Below are 23,967 nucleotides of genomic sequence, written 5' to 3' on the forward strand. Positions count from 1 at the left end.
AGCCAGGAGGAACCAAAATGCAGGAGAGGAAGCAACTGCTTCCCTCACACTCACCCTCAGGTGTGACAACCCTTCCTTAGCACAGGCACAAAGCCACATCCTCCTTCTTTGTTCTCTTTTTGTCCTGAGGATTACAGAGGCAGAGGAATCAGGAGTGGGTTAATTCCTCACAGTTCACTCTCCACGTGCCATTAAAACCAAGCAGGAAGGTCAGACAACCCTTACTCTGAGCCAGGAAATTAAAAAATTACAGACAATACTGCCCTGGTGTAGGTAGCTGCACAGATCTACATTTACTCTTGGTTTCTAAGGAAGATAATAAAAGGCCAGTCATCTAGAAAAATTATAAATAGATCAGCTCTCAATAGCGATACTTCTGATAACACTTGAGACACTCCTACGAATGACAGAAAATATTTACATTCTGAAGTGGATCACTCTCACACAGCCCATTTCTTAAAATGCTGATTCCATTTAGGGAAAGACACAATATCTGTGTGCAGAAACAATTCTGTTTCAAATTAACTGAAAAGGCTTTCAACTTCTCAGGGCACTAATGAAGTGTAACCACAGAGAAAATGCAGCTATACACACATCCACATCCCCTCCCACACCCCCCAAAAATCCCAAACATCCCTCAAATCCTGAAATATGCACCACACTTGGAGGATCATCTTCAGGTTGTTTGGGGTGAAACATTGCTCTACCTGCTCTGCTTTAATTTGTACACTGTCACAACAGTTTCCAAACACCTTCCCACATGAAAACATCCCCTGAGGGTCCTAGAGACTGCAAGATAATGTGTTTTCCTGAGAGTTGTGATGGCTCACATGGGAAAGATTGGACAAATATAAAACAACCAAACATCTGCACACTTCATATTTTCTTTGGACATTTTGGTTTAGAACAATCTTTTTCAGCCTTTATTTGCGGCTCCAGTTTCTATATAACTACCTGCATCTGGTTGGATTAATGATTAAACTTTTATGTATGTTTTATATACCCTAAACAAATGTGTGCTGCAGGATGGTGATTCCTGCACAGATGGAGGGTACATAGAGATGGCAAAGAAACAGGGAACAGACTCAGTACAGAAACTCAGCCAGTTGCAGTGAATTAGAGAAGTACACAACTGATGTCCTCCACAGATCTAGAAAAATGGAGGATCTGAAAACACTTATTCACTCAGAAGCAGCTCCCTAAGACGAAGCCACTTAGGGACTGTGGCCACAGTTGAATTCTTTGTCAATAAACTCCCCTTAGACACTAACATGTCATTTTCACGGTAACTGAACTGCTCTGTAAAGGAATATTTGTAGCTGGAAATGAAGGGAGGAGAGGGGAATTAATGTCAGTAAAACAGGAGAAACCCCCTGTCTTTCAGGTTCACCAAGAAGCTTTGGATTTCTCTCTGCTTTCATGATAACAGGAATCATTTTCCTAGGTGAGGAAGAGTTACTTCTTTGGATTGAGCATTAGGGTTTAATGCAATACAAATAAGAAAACTAAGTGAAGTATTTTTTTAACATTTCGAATATTTTATTCAGGCCATTCTTCTGTGAAAGAAAATCTGTGTAGGTGGAAAATGCACTTCTCAGCTCCTTCAGGAAAGCTGACGTGTTCCCATGCTAAGGCACTAACTTTCCCTAGTAGAAACTGAGAAAAACCCTACAGTCAATTCCCCTCTAATTAGGACAGCTCACACAAGTCATCACTGCATGCAATAATTTGTAATATTCAAGAAACCAGACAGTATATTTAGATACTTGATGGTCCGAGGTCTGTTTCCACTTGATTATGACAAACAAGCCACAGCAACTAAGGGCATTCACTAATAAACACTCTCTTAACACACTTATTTTTGGAACAAGCTGCTCTTTTTCCATTGTACTGTGGTAGAATTTTTCTCTGTAAAATTCTTATTTTACATGCAGTGTAAAAATAAAAGGCTGAATCACATTCCAGAGATCCCTTTCACATTTAGGATAGCTGTCCTTCAACAGAAAAACCCACCTGGGACTAATCCATTAATATTTATTGATGCACACTATTTACATAGAGTCCCATAAAGTTAGGGCATTTCTAGGAATGGGAAATAATTTTTCCATGCAATATCATCAGAAAGATTTCAAGAAATTCCAGCTTTTAAAAGATTACAGGAGTGCTGTGTTTAATCTTGGTGAGAAAACTTAGTTCACTTAATCTACCAAAACCATCCTTTAATAATTTCTCTGAGCATTTATCTTATAATTTTGTCACTCTACACAAGGACAAGAATTTTTACTCCTGTTTTACTGCTTTACAGCTGTATAAATTCAGGTGGATATTTGTATGTTTTAAAAAGAGTTTTAGTTTTCTTCTCCTTATGAGATCACAGCTGCTTCACTCACAGTGATTTAAAAGGATTTCTAGTAACAGGAAACAAAATATTAGAAATAGTATCAGATCACCTTAAAACTTGCTTTTTAGACATAACTAAATAAGTTTCCTGTATGGACAACCTATGCAGAGAAAATGAGAGGGAATGGATTTATTGGCACTTCTTTCACTTGACTTTCAAGACTAGAAAACCACAGAGAAATAAAGTCACCCTAAATGCATGCTAATAAAACTTCACACCAACACCATGATTGATGCTCTTTCTCTCCCCAAATTGATCCAACCAATCAAGAAAGAAAAAGAATTTTCAATGAAAACACAAAATGCATTCACTGAAATTCCAAGAGCAGGAACCCTCTTTTTAGAAGACAGAAATGAGCTGAGACACAGACTTCTTGTTCATCACAACATGAAAAGGGTCATGGTTTATTCCTCTTTGCAGCTCAGCCATCCTGACTCCAACCATTCACTGACTCTGCCTGCAGCAGCTCCTGCTGGAGGTTTCCCTTGCAGCCTCTGACTGATGGTTATTTCCTGCTGAAATCTGACTGCAGGGATTGGTGTGCAGACTGTGACTGCAGCTTTTACCCAGCCAGACTGTGGCTGCAGCTTTTACCTGGATAGACTGTGACTGCAGGGATTGGTGTGCAGACTGTGACTGCAGCTTTTACCTGGATAGACTGTGACTGCAGGGATTGGTGTGCAGACTGTGACTGCAGCTTTTACCCAGCCAGACTGTGACTGCAGGTTCCAACAACAGGCTCTGACTGCGGACCCAGACTGACTTCACTGCAGGATCCTCCCCAGGATCATTCTTCTCCATGATCTCCTGCTCATGATGATTCTCCCTCACCAGCTAACCCACTCCCTTTTATCACACTTACCTTTATTGTTTTTACCCTTATATTATCAGTAGTAGTAGTAGTAGTATCTTTATTATTATAGCTGTGACTCATGAGGGGTGAGGCTGTATTGGGTAATTAACACAGCTGTCACTTATCAGGGGCCAGGTCACCTGTATTCCCTTCTCCTACACCAAGCTAAACTGTACTTTAGCTGGGAATGCTATAGACTCATACTGAACATTACATTATGCTCATCAAACCCCTCAGGTCAAGCCCTGCATTCCCTGACCAGTTTTGTCACACACAGTTTTGTCCTCCTCCACCTTCAGTTGCTCCAGTAACTTCTGTAACATTGCTACCACCATCACTCCCATTACCATTAATCACTTTTTTTCCTGTCTTTTTCCCCAAGATCAGACTCTGAGGAACATGAGAGAGACCCAAGTTACACTTGGGTGATGAGATACACAGGAAGGAAGGAATGGTCACCTCAGTATAACCAGAGAATTACTCCAGGTTGGAAAAAGCCTCTAAGACATGGAGCCCAAGCATTCCCCAGCAGTGCCAAGCCCACCTTGTCCACGGCCCCAAGTACCACATCCACACAGCTTTAAATCCTTCCAAGGGTGGGGACTCCCCACCACTGCTCTGGGCAGCTGTGCCAACAATGGAAAACACTTTCCATGAAGAAATTTTTCCCAATCCCCAATCCAAGCCTCCCCTGGAGCAACCAGAGGTGACTTCCTAGGCCAGGGGTTGCTATTTAGAGTCACCTACCTGTATGGGGCTCAATAGAAAAGTAAGGCTGTCCTTCCAGAATGCTATAAACCAGCTTGGCACTGTTTCCATACACTGGGTCATCTGCATCTGTAGCTGTTACTTTTGTAACAAAGGTGCCTAAATAGAAAGAATACACACAATTAATGTTTACACTCACTAGAAATTTGCATATCTTATTCAAAAAACTAATTTGAAACAAAAAATTAATTTCCTTGTGAGCTGTAGAACAATAATAAAAGAAGGGAAAATATCAGTAACAAGTTAAAATATTACTTGTGGAACAGAAACAAAACATTTTCCTTCAAGCTCGTATGTGCCAGCAGCCTGAATTTCTGGGTAAAATAAAAGCCCTTTTAGTATCTGTATTATCTAAAGTTTCTTTGTAGAATGCATTTAAAGCTGCCCAATAGATCTGTGTAGACTTCAGCATTTGCAAAGGAATCTATCAAAGGGATACAAAACACAAGGTTAATAATACAGTATAATATGTCGCATTTAAGACTTGCAAATTCACATTTGAAAGAACTTTGCCAAGTTACAGGGACCAGATAGAAAAACAATAATAAAAAGGGTTCTTTTTCCTTCCCTTGGCTTGCAGCCATGATAATGATTTGATGTGGCCACAGTGACAGAGTTGGGACAACAACGATTGTCTCTGAAATGAGTCTCTGCCACTCAGGGGGCCATTGTTCAGCCAGAGTTATAAATTCCATACTCTGACAAAAATAAATAGGAAAAAAAAAGAGGAAATTACCCTTTTTATTTCTTAGACAACATAGCATTTGCCACTTCTGTAAGAAGCAAAATGGAATGAAATTCAGTTGGTTGCATTAAGGTTGCTGCAGAGAAGGTTTTTTGGCTGACATAAAAGTATGATGGCATTAATTAGGCTGACAATAAAGACAATATATACAGAGGGAGAGAAAGCAAGAGAAGGAGAAAGGTTAAGGGCTGAATTATGTTCAGAAAGGAAAATAATTACAGCACCCATCAAAAATCCTCCTTTCTGGATATGCCAATAAAAATAGCTTCCTGTTCCTTCTCAGCCTTGGTGTGCTGTGAATCCTGATCCCACAGCCCTTCAGGACAGCAGAGCAAAGGGAAGGAGATCCCTTTAGCACAGCCTTGGTCCTTGCCCTGTGCTCCCTTTTCCTCCTGCCCTGCAGGGCAGTTTTGTGGCTTCCAGCACATGTAAATTATTTAGAGAAAGGTTTGCATATACAGATATAATTTGCTTATGACCCAATAGGTGCCATTTCACTCTTTCCTACCTGGCCATTTCAAACACCAGGGCAAGATGTGGGGCCAGGGTTTGGGAGGATGGAGAACACCACTCTTACGGAACACAAGTTCTGCAGGGACTGAAGTTGTGGCAGCCTTGCTATGTGGATCTAATGGGATAATTCCCAGTGAAGGGAATGTGGGTTGCAGAGATACATCTCACTAGACAAAAAAATGCCTTGGGCCGGTACTGGGCATTTATTTTTTGTGTAAATTTACCCATTCTTATAGGGGAGAATATCAGCAAAGGGAAAAGAGGATAAGTGGCACCCAAGGATCTCTCCTGGACTCAGCAGGGGCCAGAGGAGTCCTGCAGCTGGTGCATATCCCATGGAAAAGGAATATTATGTCACATCTCTTTTTGACAGATGCTTGCTGAACCTGTTCTATAAATATGCAAACTGTTCAGATTTTGAACCTTAACTGTATCCGATGCTGAAAGGTGATCTTATACCAAACCTTTAACAGAATAGGTTGTAACCTGTCATGGGGCCTCAGAAATGTAGTTTATCCTCAGCTTGGTGGTTAGTTTGTAAGGAATTAACACCAGGAATGCATGTCTGCCCAGTGACAACAACCAGGCAGTAACACACAGCTCCAGACAGCTCTGAGTGGAAATTATAAAGGAGACAGGTGACACAGGTGGTGCCCAGCCCTGTGCCAGTTCAGCTGCCTCAGCCTGCAGGTGATATCCTAAATGCCCTCCTTCAATATTCAGATGAAGAGGGAAGCAGCCCTGGGGCACATTCAGAGGCCATGGCATGGGCTGTAGAAAACTGACAACAACAATGAGGGGGTCTGCAGGAAGCCTGAGTGTGGATGTTGCAGGAAGAGAGGGACAAAAGCCCCTTTGTGGCTTTCCCACAGGAATCACAAGGATTGAGAAGCTGGAGCTAATGGGATTGTCTCACATGCTGGAGTTCTGGTGGCTCACCTCTTACACACGTTACCAGGGCTCTGCTCTGCTGTCTCACAGACAATCATCCCTCAGCTGAGCTGTACCTCCCCTCTCTGGAACTGAGATCCCAGCACATCCCAGCACACCCCGGCACACCCCAGCACACCCCAGCACATCCCGGCACACCCCAGCACATCCCCCAGCACATCCCCCAGCACACCCCAGCACACCCCAGCACATCCCAGCACACCCCGGCACACCCCAGCACACCCCAGCACATCCCGGCACACCCCAGCACATCCCCCAGCACATCCCCCAGCACACCCCAGCACACCCCAGCACATCCCCCAGCACACCCCAGCACACCCCAGCACATCCCAGCACACCCCAGCACACCCCGGCACACCCCGGCACACCCCGGCACACCCCAGCACACCCCAGCACATCCCAGCACACTGCAGCACACCCCAGCACATCTCAGCACATCCCGGCACACCCCAGCACACCCCAGCACATCCCGGCACATCCCAGCACACCCCAGCACATCCCGGCACATCCCAGCACACCCCAGCACACTCCAGCACACCCCAGCACATCTCAGCACATCCCAGCACACCCAGCACATCCCAGCACACCCCAGCACATCCCCCAGCACACCCCAGCACATCCCAGCACATCCCCCAGCACATATCAGCACATCCCAGCACATCCCCCAGCACACCCCAGCACATCCCAGCACATCCCCCAGCACATCCCAGCACACCCCAGCACATCCCCCAGCTCCCTGCAGCCCATGGCCCAGGGTGACACCAGCCATGAATGCAGGCTCAGAGCTTTCCTCAGCTGGCTCCAGGCTAAAGTAGCAGGTGATGTGCTCATTTCTGTGGCTGCTATCATAAAACTTGTGGTTTGTAATCTCCTGAGAAAGAAGAGGTTTGTGCAGAACATCATACAATGGGACAGGGCTGGAGAAAGATAAGGCTCATCACAAAGTGAAAATTTAGAGTATTTTATCACGACTGTTTCATTTTGTTTCCATTATATACTTTATACACAAAGGAAAATAAAAGAAATAAAACTGTTGACTTCTTGGAGATTGTGTTTGATTTTCTTTGCTTGCTCTCATTTCAAAGGCCTTCAGAAATAATTACATTGCTTGTTTAGAAAGATTTGATATATAATTTCTATTCTTATCATACTTCACTTGAGAATTCCTGAAGACTTTCTATAGATATTTATTTCAAGATGCCCAGACTTGAATGGATATGCTGATTCTTTGATAAGCACATTCTTTATCCTAAGTGTTCATTAGATACTGAAGTTGAATACACCCTAATAAAAAGAGTTAATCAGTGTCTAACATTGCTTCCAATCCTGATGCTCAGCTATCAATTTTACCAGTTTTCTTCTTGTCATATAAAATAATTCAATCACTTATTGAGACCCCAAGTTCAACTGAAGTTTATAAATGTATTAAAAATACATGGGCAATATGTGTGTCAGTATTTCCAGTTAAAGTACACACAAGGCAGGGGAAAAGGCCCCACTTGAAGCGTGATTATAATCTCACCTAATAAAACTAATGAAGGGAATGGACAACTGAAATACTCTCCTGTATCCTAGAAATCAACTTCTTCCCCAGCCAGTTTCTCCCACTCAGCACTTCATTTCCAACCATCACACACATTTTTGAGGCCTGTCAAATCCAGTAATTTGCTCCCAACAATCTTACTGATGAAAATTGTTTAGGGAAGATTTGAGTGATCATGAAACAGAAATTAAAGAAATTGCTTCCACTATTGAAACTAGTTAAGCTTTGGCATAGTTTAAATTTTTATCACCTTTAATTTGAATTTATTTTTTTTTCTTTATGCCTTGAATCAAATTTTCTGCAGGTGTGAAACATGCTACGTTGTGTTGTTCACACTGGCAATAATCAGTACATTTAGGAGCAAACCCTGTCCCTTCTGCAGCTGCAGGTGATGTTGCTAAGCCAGTGCTGCCCTGGTTCCCCTGCAATGTGCTGAGAGCTCACATGGAGCAACCAATCCCACTCCCACCAGGTGATGGAACCGGGGCACCAAAAGATTTGGAGAACTGAGACATTCCTTGTTACCCTGATTTTTCAGCCTTCTGATTGTTTCTCATTCTACTGGAGTTTTCTCACCAATTGTAAGATAAACACAGAGTGATGTTTTGTAAACAGCACATTCCTTTCCAGGGGGAAGGACAAATTGATGGACTTCTGAGTTGACCACTGGGGTCAGAGGAGTGTTCCTCTCGTCCCCCAATCCTTGACCAAATCCCAAAAACTATATAAGTTGAGATTCCAAAATAAACTTCCCTTTTCCTTTTCATCTCACATCCTGGAGGGTGAGTGTGGTTCTTTTCACGTCCTCTTGCAACAATTCCTGATGGTGACAAACAATGCAGCAAGAAAGGAACTCACAGCCACCAGGACTGTGTTTAGCCAACCTCCACAGCAGAACTCTGCAAGCTTTGGATTATCAATATTTAAGCAGGATTTTACTCCATTACTGACACTGCAGTTATAAACTACACATACATAAATATTTCTTACAAGCAAGATGCGCTTAAAGTTTTAAAGATAAAAATTTTGCATTCAAAAAGCTATAAGAATGCAGGGAAGGGCATTTATTAAGTAAATGCTCTTGGAAAAACAACATTCTGGATTGTGCTCAGCAAATAAACTGCTAAGGTTTCTGTTTGTGTTTAATTTTGACTGCATTTGGCTTGTGTTTGTTTCTTTGTCAATGCTACAAGAACTCATTTAGCCAGGGACTATAAATTTGAAATGGTGCCATTTTTATAAGTAAGCCACTATTGTAGCCCAAGTCACTGTTGTCCTAATTACAATAATATTGCAGTTTTATATAATCTGGCCCAACAACATAATCACTGTTTCTTTTTTTTCTTTATGTACCTAATGTTGCCTTATGTAAACCAAACAGTTGTGGTTTTTTGGTGGTTTTTTTGGGTTTTGTTTTGGTTTGTTTTTTTTTTTTTTTTTTTTTTAAAAGATGAAGCAAATTTCAAGATGTTCTGTTAAAAAACTTTGTGTGTTTTTTTCCTCAGGTACATTTCTGCAATGCTAATGACCCTTAAGTATGGATTTAACCACCATAAATATAGACTGCACAGAGATTCAACAGATTTTAATTAATGAACACTTCTAATGTGCTTTAACCATTAGCCATTGCTGATTGTTTTACTCTGTCAGTGTCAGATTGTTTTACTCTGTCTTTACAACAGGCCAGCAATCAGAGACACAATTAACAACAGAACTATTTTTATATGGCTAGGTGAGAGAGCCTGTGTTTGCTGGCAAACTAAGATTAAAAACCATCATAAAATACAAGATGTGTGTGCTCAGCCAGTGCTTTTCTGTTGTTTTGGCTGTGTTTTTATGTGCAAGTCAGGGTACAGATTCTGCACATTAGGCAGAAAGAAAAATGCATATGCTGCCACAGGGAGTAGGGAAGGAAATTCTTTTGGTGTGGCAGTGAAATGTGCGTACTGGGAAAAAAAAAATCCAAAAAATCAAATTTGAATGTTCAAGAGAAGGTAATGCATGGCTGGTGCCAAGAATTTACATGAATCCATATTCAGTGAACAACCATTTTGTTGAAAGATTGTAATGGCTGGTAAAAATAAATAACCTGACCATAATGAAACCTGGTGGGACCATGTTTTCTCATCTTCCCAAGGGCTTTTGGGGATTTTATTTTATTTTATTTTTTTTTATTTTTTTTTCTGGTGCCCTTTTTGGTCTCACTCAGTCTGTCTCACCTAATCTTCCCAAATCTTGACAGGCTGAAATCTCCATTTCATTCCGAAGATCTGATTACCAACCTGATGGGGCATTAGGAGAGTATTTGCATGACAAAGCCTCACCATTATTTACCAACTCTTTTGTTTCCCTAAGAGGATCCTGTGCTTCAAAACCCTCAGCTGGCTTTGGAGTTGGGCTGATGGAAGCCCTGCAGCCAGGGGTGGTCACACAAAGCATTGTTTGTACCCAGCAGGTCAGATAAGCATTCTTCCCAAAATGAAGCCTTTTCTTCACTGTCCTTCTTTCCTATAATCTCACAGGTAGCATGACAGTTGTTGTCATGGTAACAATTTTTTATTGAATAAAACTACAATAATCTCATAAAAACCTGCATAACTTCTTGACATGTAAATTATTACTGCCTCAAAGCTGAAGGAACTTATTCTTATTTGTTTTTCATTGTTGCTCGTTTTTTTAAATGCAAAAACATAGTTTTAAGCCTTATCATCCTGCATTATTGCATGAGACCATTTCTAAACACAAAATCTATGAATTAGAGGTTTCACTAACCAAATAAAGAAAATGTATATGAAATAGGAATCTGTTTAAAGCACTACAGAACTTGTTAACATATTCAAATTACCCACATAAAATATCATTGCATGTCTTGGTGTTCATGCAGATATATGAATACATACACACATAAATTGCGGGACCGTTTAAAGGTTCTTGTGCAGATCATATGTTATTATTTCAGCCCTGCCTTCTGCACCTGTATTTGAATGTATTTTTATTATTATTAACACCTACTTCATTGCAAAAGCTCCTGAGTTCAATGTGTGGATCAGATCTCAGAGCAGAAAGATTCTCTCCCAGAGACCTCAAGGGCCAAGTACCAGGAAAGACAAACACAGACAGAAGACAGACAAGGAGGTTGTTGGACTCGATGATCCCTGAGGTTCCTTTCTAATCCAGGAATGCCATGATTTCCTGATTCTGTGAGGAAAGGATGTAAATCCTCCTGGGAAGCAACACTGCCAGCACAGGGCTGTGCTGCTGCCTGACCCACAGAGCCCACAGGACCCCAGAACCACAGCAGATGTCAAGGACTGCTTTGGGAACAGATGACAGAGGGCTGGGCTGAGATTTTCAGATCTTCCCACACTCAGAGGAAAGCATGTAAAAAATATAAATAAATCTTTTTAAGTGTCCAGTGGACCTTAATGAACAAAAAATGAATTAGGCAATAGATGACACCCTCAGCAGAGGTAAAGGATAGAGACATGGGCCAGAACAGTTCACCGAGGGAAAAATGGGCAACTTGTGCTTGCCATGCTGGAGAAACAGGAAGGCCAGCATGCATTCTGCTGTTTCCATGGCAGAATCCAATATGCAATCATTTCTAGAGGCAGAAATGAGAAAGAAAATTTGTGTATGTTACAGATGTAATACTGGTGTGTTGGTAATGAGAACCACATAAATACACTGATACAAGACTTCTCTTTATCTTCTGCAAAGAGAAAAACAACAACAAAAGCTTCCTTGCAATGAGAAATTGTACAAGGAGGAATAGCTTCCCAAGGGAAATAACAGAATCCTCCTCAGTGAAGAGTTCACTCTCTTTGCACAGGATGCTGGAATAATGTATTCTAAGGGAAAACCCTAGAAAGACAGGAAGATTAACTAATAGGGTAATTTGTCTTTCCCAGCTGTAATTTATTTGACTCTAAGTAGTGAAATACTGTGATGCTGTCATGATCTTGTTTATGATGATTAAGGTAAGGAAGAAGGAAAAGAGGGTTATTCATACAACTCAGTTTCAGGCTCAACTGGCTAAATCAGATACCTAGTGCACCAGCTGCCTGCTCTACCTGAGGGAGGAAGACAGAATCATCCTCTCCTGGAATTCTCCTTTTTTGGCTGACTGGAGAGGAACAGAAATGAAATTGGCCAGCTAATGTGAATGCCTGAATGTCAATCCTGTGACTCCTCTCTTCTGTGGAGAAACAGGCCAGCCCAGTCTCCAATTCCAGCCCTCCAGGAACTGCAAGCATTTAAAGCTGACACTCCACCCAACAGGACAAGGAGAACCTTGCAAGAATTTTGAGTTTGTTTACATTAAATTCTATCATAGAATCCCAGAATCACAGAACCATTAATGTTGGGGAAGCCCTCCCAGGCCATGGAGTCCCAGCTGTGCCCACCCTGTCCCCAGCCCAGAGCACTCAGGGCCACCTCCAGCCCTTCCTGGGACACCTCCAGGGATGAGCACTCCAAAGCTCCCTGGGCAGCCCCTGCCAAGGCCTGAGCACCCTTTCCATGCACAAATTCCTGCTGCTGTCCCAGCTGAGCCTCCTCTGGAGCACTTTAAGGCCATTTCCTCTTGTATAAATCTCTGTCTAAACACCTGTGTGCACTTACATACTCATATAGACACCTGTAAACACTTTCTGAAATAAACTGCAACTGATACAGGTCCCATTTTGTTTTTAATTTTAAACATGAGTGAAAAAACATTACTTGCTTGTTTTGCCACTTTGTTTTATATAAGTAGTTGAATATAATCTCACTGAAATGCACAGAGAGATTTTTCAGTACTTTACAGATCTATAGGAAATGGCAGATGCTGCCCTGAAGAATTGATAATCTAGACCAAAGGTTTTAGCATCTAAAAATCTGGCTCAATGAAAGAATCTGAAGGAATCTAACAGCTTGGTCTACAATAAATTATGTAGTACCATGCAGGAAAATGCAAGAAGCTGTTTCTTGGTTCCAACAGAAAAAGAATCCTTTCATACCTTTGATACACCAAGTGATGTTTAGCTCCACAAGCAGAAGAGGTATCCAGACTGTTTCTCACAAATGTTGCATATTTCTCAATGCAATTTCTGGAGTGGATACTTTAGGAAGTTATTGAAAGAATGTTAAATTCTTCCTTTGAAGAATATTAATGTCATGCAGCACATGTCTGAGTCCAAATCTCTGCACAGATGTATCACACGTAACACAATAGTGTTTGCGCACATTGCTCGTGTGCCATTTTTTAAGGACTTTTTAATCATGTGAGAGAGATGGGAAAAACATATTGTATGCAAATGTGTGACTGCAGAAGTACGAGAGGAGCTGGCTCTGCCTGGAGAAAAAGGCTGTGTGAAGATGCAGGGAAGGGAGCGAGCTGGCAGCGCCGCACCTCGCAGCTGTATAATGAGGGCTGCAGGAAGCGTGGCTGGGAAATCTAATCAACTGCATATTTTACCATCTCTTGTCTGCATAAACTAATTGTTTTGGAACTCTGATGCTGCCTCTTTAATGTAACGTTTTGGAATCAGAAACACTTCATAACAGAAATACATATTCAGATTTAGGGATATGGTTTCCTCCCTGGCAATTATCCTGGCTGATGTTCCCCAGGTTTACCTGCGTGGATCGAACAAGAAGGGACCTTCTGCCTTTTTAGCTTTAAGGCTGGCAGCTCTTTCTTGCTACAACTTATGAGATGGTGCCATTAGAGAGCCTGCAGGTATTCCTTTGCAAATTCCCCTGGGTGGCTGTTTGTTAGGATTAGTACACGGTTTGAAACATCACAGGCAACAGCAGAAGGGTAAAATGTATTTTATGTTTGGCTTAAAGAATTATGTTTTCCTTTCATGCTATTTTTTTTATTTTATTCTCCCTTTAGATATCACTCTTGCTATAGAATATTAATTGATATTTGTGAGAGAAGTGGGAAATAGCTCCTCTTCTGTTCAGGACTTTTTGAAAGACTGCTTGTCTCTAATCAATTGACTATTTCATCAGCATTCATTCTGCGAGGTCCCCAGGCAAAGGCAGTAAAATTGGATGATCACTGTACACTGTATTACCAAGCAGAAAAAAAAGGTACTGTAAGTCTTGTTGATTCCAATGGAAGTTTCAGGTTATGCTCAGGTGTATTGTAAAAAAGTGGAAATAAATAATAAAGCAGCCTAGGCTGTTTACTGCAGAAATTCTTTCATTTATGATTTTGTGTGGTGAGAACAGAAAGTGGCTGATACCATCTCACAGCTTTGATGCTCTGCTGGTTTTGTTCAAGGGAGTGAAGCCTGGAGTGCCAGCAACTGTAACCCAGGGTGCAAAAACAGGGTCTGAAATATTGTCCCCCCAGGCCACTGCAGGGCCAGCAAATGGCAGCAGAGCCCTCCTGGGCCCCAGGGAAGGGGCACAGCTGAATCAGCTGCCCAGCAGCCCCCAGGGATGACTCCTGAGGAGAGGAAGCTGTGTTGACAGCAGCTCCACAGGCAGTAGTGAGCTGTTCTCATGGAAAAACAAGAAGAGCTGCAGATTCAGCACTTAACCAAAGAGGTGTCAGCTCAGGGCAGTGTGAGGAATGACCAGTGCCAGAGAAAAAAAATAGATTCTGAATTGCATCTCATTTTGCCAAATATCAAGTGTGTCCATCAGAGAGATGCCTAGCACAGCCCACTTAATGAAGAATTTGAGGGGTGTTGGTCCCTGATGTTCTAAAGCCAAGTCTTTGTGCTAGCAGAGGAATAGAAATTACAGTAATCAAAATTTCTGTGAAAATACTACCACACTGAACTTAGTCTTCTGACCTAGAACTTTCTACCTTGTGGTGAGACCTTGTCTACATTTCTTGTGATTGAAAAAGGTGAGATAATGCTCCAGACCAGTTCTGTGGCATTTCACAGAGCATCAGTCTGTCAGGAACCTGTGCTGCTCTACTTCCTCTCATTCCTCTGTTTTCCACTTAGGCATCATCCCCTGGCCAGCAAACAGGCTCATGTCACTAGCCAAGCTGCTTAGAAAAATGAGATAACACAACTTCAAAGCCTGCAAAACCAAACCATACCACTCTTTGAAACACCTTTTTTTTTCCTTCAGAATTTTACATTTGAGGAAATTGTGAGAAATCCATGCTGAGAATAGATTTAAACTTGTAACCAGAGGAGAATGCATCAGACACCTGAGTCAGAGACTTATTTTCACACAGTCACAGAACACAAACACGATGACGCATTCCATATGTACAAATGGAAGCAACCACAAAGGATTTCAGAGGCAGAATATCTGCAACAAGAACAAGATGTTTGTGACTAAGGAGGCAAGACGAAAAACCACAGTAGGACAGATTTCTGTGGGTACACAGGAGATTCACCTCAGACTGCCAAAATTTCCTCTGCTCTGTCATCACATGATCAACATGTGACAGGTCTGTCTGTCCTCATCCCAAAACGGGAACATCATGGAAAGAGGAATTTCTCTATTTGGAAGAAGTCCATAAGGAACCATGTCTTCAGTTCTGATCCCAGCAGATTTTTCCTGCTGAGTTTATCTTCACTCTATGTCATCTGCACAACTTTCCTTCGTGCCAAGGGAATGGATGTGTGTAAAAACCAGACAATTTGTGACAAATTGCTGCCAGTGAATGGAGAGGAGGAAAGGCAGTGTTTGTCCAAGAAACCAGCACACATCAATAGCTCCACACCTTGACAGGTAAGCCCTTGCTCCTAAGGACCAGACAGTCCCTTCAGAACCTCAACATTCAAGTACTTCCTGCCATTGGCACAAAGTGCTTGGAGCAATCCCACTGATTTTGGTAATTCTGCATTGTCAATTAACTAGTTGAGAACAATAGGACAATACAGAGAGGGACAACTAAAGGATCAGTCTGTACACCCCTAAGAATATTAATTTCATCATCATCCTCAAGCTCATAATGACCACATAAGATCAGTACAGAAAGATAATGACATTTTTGACCAGACCTCATGAGAAATGAAAAGCACAAAAACCAGCAGAACATGCTCAGAATTGTGTTTTCTCAAGGCTCAACAGCCAGTCAGGTTAAGGAACAGACAGAGAGCCCTGGTGTGGAATGTCGTGAGCCCTTCCTGAAGGTTGTGTGTGACCATTTTAAACACATATACACACTCACCAAAGAAATATCACATAAAACTCGGTACAGCAGCTTCTGTGTGTGATCATGCACAACAGGAACAAGTGGAGGAACAAGACAACACGAAAATATGCTTTTTTTTTCTTTTTTAACAGCTGTTCCACTGTTGCCATATTTTACAACATCTGCTGGTTTTTCCCTTAGCTTTTGCACTGCCTTTGCATTTACCCTTTGGGCTAATTTGTACTTGACCCCAGTGCTCCAGTCCCTTTATTCCACAATTTTGTGACAAACTATCATTGATTTAACAGTCATGCTCTGTGCCTTAAAAATCAATGATAAAAACCCCAGCAAGACAGTAAGGTTGATCTTGATAACGTTTCAGGTCAGGTTTTTATCACAACTTTCTGATTTGTCAAGTTATTTTATCACTATTCATGTCAGACATTGCATGTTGATTTCATATGGAACAGATCTTGTCCTTTTGCAAATTATTTGTAAGTGGAAGAGAATGAATATCTTTGGGAGAACTGGAAAGCAAAGCTGCACTGTGTACAGTGTGGTCCTAATACACCTGGCTGGACTAAAGAACTCTGCTCTGCTTTTAGAAAAAAAAATAAAAATATAGAATTTCTTATCTGCAGTGGTGTAATCAAGGGCAAACCTTGATTCAAGGGAAAACATTCCTAAGTAGATGTGCTTGTGCCAAAACTGAAAATTGATATTCTGACTCAACTGAAATCCTAAACCTTTTCCAGGAAAGACCTTTCATGCAAGCATTTAAGGACAAAAAAAAAGTTATTATTCTAAGCTTTTTGATATGGTTACTATTTTCAAGTGGCAAAGGCAAAAGCATTTCTAGAGCAATGTCAGACTGAATTCCACTGCTTGTACTTTTTTTTTTTTATGACTGTCAGGAGAAGCCTTAATATTTGGAGATTACTAAACTTTGTCTGTTTACCTTAATTCAGGCAAACTATGAGCGAATTCTCTTCCCTTATGGCTTTTGTTCTTTTTCCATCTGTGTCCTTTTTTATTTCACCAACACGTTTGTCACTCTGCTTCAGTTGTCTCCTGTCTTTCAACATGACACTCGCTGTCTAAACACTCCTGGCTTTCTGAGAGCAAAATCAAGAGATTTCACTCCTCATCCCTCTCCTGAAAAAAGAGATCCTAAAACTCTGCTGTCAGGAGACAATATCCACTTTGGCTCCCATTACCACCTCTGCACATGTTTTGGGGAATTTGTGAATCGGTTTATAGATAAGAAGGTAACACAGAAACAGAACATACTCAAGGGAGAGTTTGGGGTGGTTTTTTTATCTTTTCTTTCTTTTTTTTTCTTTTTTCTTTAAATAAGCTACAGAACTGGTTCCAATTACCCTTATGGATCTTCTAGGCTTGCTCATTCATTTACATAATATTCTGCCTTCATTGCAGACATAGATACAGAGCTCATAGACCAATGGGGAGGGAAAAAATAAGAGTCTTGGGGTTCTTACTCCCAGAAGCACACAAAAATCTCTTTTTTTTAAGGTTTTAACTGAGTTTCTACCCTAGTGTGCCCTTTTACGTTTAAAAGTGATTAAACAAGACTTACAGAAAAATTAAATTATTTCCTTTTTGTAATACTTGCCATAACGAAGTAATTCCACAGATTTCACTTTTTGATCTTTAATTCTTTAAGAAAATTAATATCATAATTAAAAGATTAAAGTGCACAGTTCCAGCAAAGAACATATTCTCCATATACACCATCAGCTTTCACAAGCAAATTCTTCATTTCTGGAGGTGGAGAGCAGGGCCTAGCGTGGTAGATTATGTGGGAATTACAGTTTTAAAAAAAAAATCAGTTTAGTTCTCAAAACTTTTCTTTTTCTTTCTGGAATATGCTGGTGTCTTTGCTCAAAGAGAGAAAGGAATGATTTCAGAATAACTCTGAGCACCGTGACGCGGCCGGCAGCGAGCGCTGTGTGGGAGCGTGTTCTGAGGAGACAGCTGAGAAGTGAGCAGTACTCCTCCCAGAGAGAGCTCTGGGTAATACTGATCCTCTCTGCACCAGGCACTGGGAGGAGAGCCATGCAAATCCTTTTGTTTCAGCAGGGAAGCAGGATTTTCCAGAGAGGCACAGAATAAAACCCAAGCAGGGGACACCATGGCCGAGTGCAGCTCTTGGACACTGCACACACAGAGCCCCCCATGGGCTGGCACACACTGCAGGTAGGGACAGAACCCCAGAACTGGGGTGGCAGGGACCCTAAAGATCATCCAGTGCCATTCCCTGCCATGTACAGGGACATCTCCCACTGTCCCAGGCTGCTCCAAGCCCCAATGTCCAACCTGGCCTTGGGCACTGCCAGGGATCCAGGGGCAGCCACAGCTTCTCTGGGCACCCTGTGCCAAGGCCTGCCCACCCTGCCAGGGAACAATTCCTTCCTCATCTCTAATCTAAACCTGCTCTCAGTCAGTTTGAAGCCAGATTTCACATCCCCACAGTGTTTCATTCCAGTTCTAGATAGTCAAAATAACACTTGATAGTCCTACAATGCATCTCTTTTGTCCAGGAACATAAAACCAGGTCTAAGGCAACTATTAGAAAAACTGCATCGTGTTAGTACCTTAGAACAATGAAAGGTTAAGCCTTCATCTGTATTTCATGCATTGCCTTCCCCTGAGGCCCAAAAATAAAATGCCTTGTACTGCGTCCTCATTACATAAGTCCTATATATAGAGAGCATATGAGCTTCTGTTTCAGAGCAGAAAATTGATATAAGCGTTTTGAGGAAAGAAAAGGTTCAGTAGAACTTTGTTTTATCCTGAGTAAGAACACTGCCTAGTGATGCCTGTGTTGTACAAAAGTCAAGGCTGAAATTGGGAGTGGGTGGAGATCTCTTTAAGGGAATTAAGTAAGTGGATAATGGAAGTGAAATACTCTTAGTGGGGGGGATGAAATAATAAAAATTCCTTGAACTCTGAAAGGAGATCATTTTTTTATAAACATTACAGAAGAGTTAATGTAATTTAAAGAGGACTAAAAAAAACTTCAAAAAGCTTGAAATAATTTACAGAGAATAATATCCTTCATCTCTTGATATTGCTACCTGTGGGTCAAGAGAGGAAAGCAGAAGGAAACAGTAACAGCAACATTAACAAAGGGTAACGCTCTCATCTACTTTCCAGCCTTGACATTTGGTTCCATCAGAGATTATGACACAGACTCCACTGCCTCGCCTTCAGAGACTTTACACTCATTCCTGTCCCATGTATTGCAATCAGGAACACTCTTTGGGTTTCAAATCAACAGCAGAGAAACAGATTTTGTTTCTCAACAAAAGAGCAGGAGTTCACATTGGTGCTTCTGTAGAGCACCAGCCTGGAAACCTGCACTCCCAGGAACGTCCTGTGAAACACATGGAAGGGCCAGGGATCCTAAGGGATAAATGTGTAAAACTCTCAAGAGTTACAGTAATAAACCTCAGACCTGACAGACGATCTATTGCAAATCTCTACAATATAGGATGTTTTAGTGATGGTAACAACCCTTTTTGGTCATTAGAACACACTTGCTTTTGGACAAAACTCTTTCATGCAGCCTAACAAACCATAAGAATGTGGAACTTTGTCATTTCAGAGGCAGTTCAGTGTCTCTTTTCCCCAACATGCTTGGGGAACAGATGAAATATTTTCCTGTGGAGCCAGCCCCTTTCACTGTTCCCTGAACTACATCCAGGCATTGGTCATTTCTGCTACAATCCTCTGTAATAAAGTTTTCCTAGATGAAGTTTTAACTTATAATTCATCTTTCATTACCTTTCTTCACATTTTTCCCTCCTCTTTCACTCTTTCTCCATTTTTACTTTACCTTTCTGTCACTAATACTTTGTCTTTTGTTCTCTTTTATTGCCATACTCTCATTGCATTTACCATCTTTTAAACCTCATGTTAATAATTGACTAGATTTTTATTCATCTCCCGATTAGTTTCCTCTCAAAGTTTTCATCTTTGTTGTTTTCTTGGGGTTTTTTTCTCCTCTTCTTTACAGTGACTACTGCTTGCATAGGGGCCATTTCTTTATCACAAATTATAAATATGCACAGATATAATTTATTTTTTACAGTAGGCTTTGTGATCAGAAACCATCTTGCTTGCATATATCTTTCTCTTTTTTGTCCTAGAATGCTACATAAATCCCATTTACATAAGGAATAACAGCATTCAATTTTCCTTCCTCCTTCTCCCACACTGTTTTGTTTTGGTTTGGTCTTTTTTATTCTCATTTTATTTAATTAAGTCATTTTCTCACCTAGACCTTGGCTGAAATATCTTCTGAAAGCAGGTCCATATTATGTTTGTGATGTTGTATAATTAAAATAACGTACAAAAGCTATGGTTTAGTAAAAGAATTGAAATGCAGGCTCTAAAATTCACCTATCATTTTTGGCATGAGCAATTCAGCACAATGAAGGTATGAAAATCTGTTGGAGAAGAGCTGATTTAAAAGATGAAGCCTCAGGTACGACCCTGCAGTCAGCACATCACACTTGTATTTGACAATGACTTGGTGTAATTCTCTGTGCTGAGTGAGAGGATGGTTCTGGCTCCTCACATTCCTCCTCTTTTTAGCTGAAGAAGAGAGAGTGGTGTTTTTGAAACTTTGTGATAGGATGCTGCTTTATTTCACAAAGTGCCTTGGCACTCCTTCAATTACCTTGCTTTGACAGATGTAGACAAATCACTGAAAAGCACATTATCCTCAACCTAACACCAAAATGCATTAGAATTTCCCCTGCATTTCATGGCCAGATTTTGATGCTTTTCCTTATGCTGAATTCTTACATTGCCCTAAAATGGATTCTCTTGGTTTGGTGGGTTTGCTTCCCTATGGCTTCAGTGCCAGCTGAGGATGAGCTGCCCTCGATGTGTGTAACGGGGAGTGTCAATATCTGCCTCTGTGAGCACTCTGTTCACTTGCAAACACAGAGACAAACTATAGAAAAGACTCTAACATATTAATCCATGAGGAAATAGATTCACACTAATCCGACAAAATGAATAAATATAAGTAAAATATATTAAGAAGATTATGTTCATCTCTTTTCTCTTTTTTGCTTTCACACAGTTAATTTCCCTTTTCACCATCTTTTTCCACAGCTTTCTCTGCTTTTCCCTTCCATCATCCATGCAAATCCTGTGGCTAATTGGTTAAGTCCACTCTACAGCCCAACCATCAATTCCCAGACACAGCATCTTTTTTTTCAATGTTTTTGCCTGATTACAGTTGCACTTAGAGGAAAACAAATAAGTATGTATCAATGCCCTGTAAGTGCAGGAAAACAACAAACAGATAATTAAACATCAACAAAATATCAATAGGATTAGAGCGTCATGCTGGAGCAAATCTTGATAAATCCTTCTCAATAACAATACTCTAACTGCAGTGTCAGAAGGGAAATATAAATTTAGCCCATTAAAGTGCTGTTGGACAAAGACACATTAATACAGCTGTTAGTCATTTCCTCACTACTGAGGGACTCGACTATTGTGCTGCAGATGAAAGCTTCGGCCAAGAAAAGATTTGAAAATATGCAAATGAATGCTAACAACATAATAAATACCTTATTATTCATCACCAACTCAACAGCCTCCTGGCAGGGCCAAAGCTGTGAGCAAGGAGAGGCTGGGCTGCCCAGACATACATACCCACAACAGACATTTCTGGCACCGTGGCGTGGTAGGGGCCCTCTACAAACTCAGGAGCGTTGTCATTGATGTCCTGAACCTTGATGATGAATTCTGAGGGGGGCTCCAGGGGCTGGTTTGTGTCCCTGTCCACGGCCTGGGCTGTGAGAGTGTACTCAGCCTTCTCCTCCCTGTCCAGCCTCTTCATGGCGTGGATGTCTCCAGTCTTGTCGTTGATCACAAAGATGGTTCCAGCTCCATCTCCCGACAGGATGTACTTGATTTTGCTGCTGCCAGGGTCCAGGTCTGTGTGCAGCTAAAAGGGGAGAAAAGAAAACAAACAAACAAATAAAACAAAAAGGCATTTTAGAGAAAAAAAAAATGTACACACAGAATTTTGGGGTTTTGGTTTTGTTTTTTTTTTTTTTCCTTTGGTCTAACTATACATTTTGTCAGCTGTTCCTTTGTGCTTCAGTCCCAGCACCAGTGATCCATAGCTCAGCTTGAATACACATGGAAAGCAGAGATTTGTATGCATACTAATCAAAAACGGATGCAATCATAGGCATAATTAGGCTTTCTATTTAAAAAGCAGCTGTTATATATATTTTAAATTCCCATTTAAAAATGTAAATGCCTTCAGAACCATTATCAGCCCAAATGAACAAGTACAAAATGTCCTTAACCTATTAGATCAAAGGGTGAGGGAAGGGTTAACCATAACATATGTTTTAATCTAACTTCTTATTTTTAGTTATTACTGTCAGCTTATTTCCAGGTGACTGGAAATGGTTGAACACTGGCATCTATGGAATCTTGACACAGACAGCAGTCACAGAAATTAAAAGCTCTATCAGAACTCAGATCTTTTCAGAACTTAAAAGGTTCTAAGATCTTTATTCTAAAAGTATGTGCCCTGTAGAAGAACCCTTGCACACATCTTCCCATTCTCCTCAAAGCCCCATCAGGGAAAAAAATTGTATTAAATTTGTATTTGGCTTTTCAAAAAAACAAGAGAGGATTATAATAAACTTAAGCAGTATGAGAAACATATTCTTTCTTTCAAATTTTTTTATTAACTAAAAACCTGGGGACAAAGGACTTCTACCGACTTTTTGGTAGGCTCAGAGCTAAATACTAAATTTCAGATTATCTCCAATAATTTTTAGGTTGTGAGAGGGAGAGTGTCAATTGGTTGGATCATGTGTATCACTGTCAATACATTCAAAAACACAGGATAATAACTTGAACACACAGTAATAGGGGTTTAAATTCTGTTTACTGTTAGGTCTAACACACTCAATATGATCAATAAGAAGTGAATAACATCATTAAAAATGTAACTTGCATCTATTATTATTTATCTCTGCCTCACAAAAGACAGTCTGAAGGAAATATGTACAACTTGCTTAGGTTGCAACATGAGTTACAACCAGCACTAAAGAGTTTTTCCTGTTTGCTCATTTTATGCAGACAGCTCAACAGAAGTTGTTGCTGGTTATGCATTTTACTCTCATTTGATAGCAGGGGTTGCCAGGGCCAGGCAGCATCATCATTTAATAGAAGAGCTTGCATTAGGATATTAAAATATATGTGGAAAAAAGCCTTGTAGCACCAGCCACGGCCAAACCACAGGGAGATTTTTATGTCACAAGTGGCTCTGCAGGTCCTCCTGTCCAGGATTGCTCACAAACAGTTGTGTCTACAAGTCATCTGTTCAGGAATTCAGCTGTTCAAGAGCTCAGAAAATTCAAAGCTCTGTTTGTTGCAATGAGCAGAGTGGACAGCAGCAGCCAGGGCTGATTTCCCTGTTGATCTGGTTTGTTACAGACACAAAATCCTGGCCACCAGTGCATTCTCTGCTCTGCAATAATGGCAGAACTCCCACGAACCACACGAGGTGTGAACTCACCCTCTCTGTTTTGCTGGGCAGCATTTTATTACGCCACCATTGTTTTAACAACTTTTTCAAAGCACTTTAGCTGTGAATATGCATGACTCAATCCAGTTCACTCTTCCTACCCAGCCCACAGGAACGTACACAGAGATGTCAAGCGACAGCTGAGTCCCTTTTCCAAAAGTTCAATCTGGTTTTCTTTTTGCACCTGCCATCAGCTCCTGCTCGAGAACAATCAGCCTCATTTACTGAGCTGCTGCCCTCTCCTCATGCTTGGTGTCACAGTTTGGTCTGCTCAGAAAGTTAACGCAACTCCTCTTGCCTTTAAGGTTATTGTCCTTATGATCCTTATTTTCAGGGCCCCAGAGCCTGTAAAGATCAATCCAGAATCTGTGTTTTAAACAGATTGTTTATAATTTAAGCATCTGTTTGCTCCCTGAATAAAATCTATATGGCATTAACATTGCATATGAAGCTTTTGGCAGCATATTGAGAGCTGAGTTAGAGTGATGTAATATC

The 23,967-nt window shown here is 41.0% G+C and overlaps 1 protein-coding gene across 1 annotated transcript in view; it reads right to left on the reverse strand.

Moving 5' to 3' along the window:
* Positions 1–23,967, reverse strand: part of CDH8 (cadherin 8) — a 139,583-nt gene that overhangs the window by 77,246 nt on the left and 38,370 nt on the right. Inside the window, exons 2-3 of the mRNA XM_083870007.1 lie at positions 21,573–21,867; positions 4,002–4,121 (exon numbers count right to left, since the gene is read on the reverse strand). Coding sequence (XP_083726133.1) covers positions 4,002–4,121; positions 21,573–21,867 — 415 coding nt within the window. The remainder of the gene's footprint in view (positions 1–4,001; positions 4,122–21,572; positions 21,868–23,967) is intronic.

The sequence above is a fragment of the Zosterops lateralis genome (genome assembly GCF_965231275.1).
Source record: "Zosterops lateralis genome assembly, chromosome: 12".
Lineage (NCBI taxonomy): Eukaryota > Metazoa > Chordata > Aves > Passeriformes > Zosteropidae > Zosterops > Zosterops lateralis.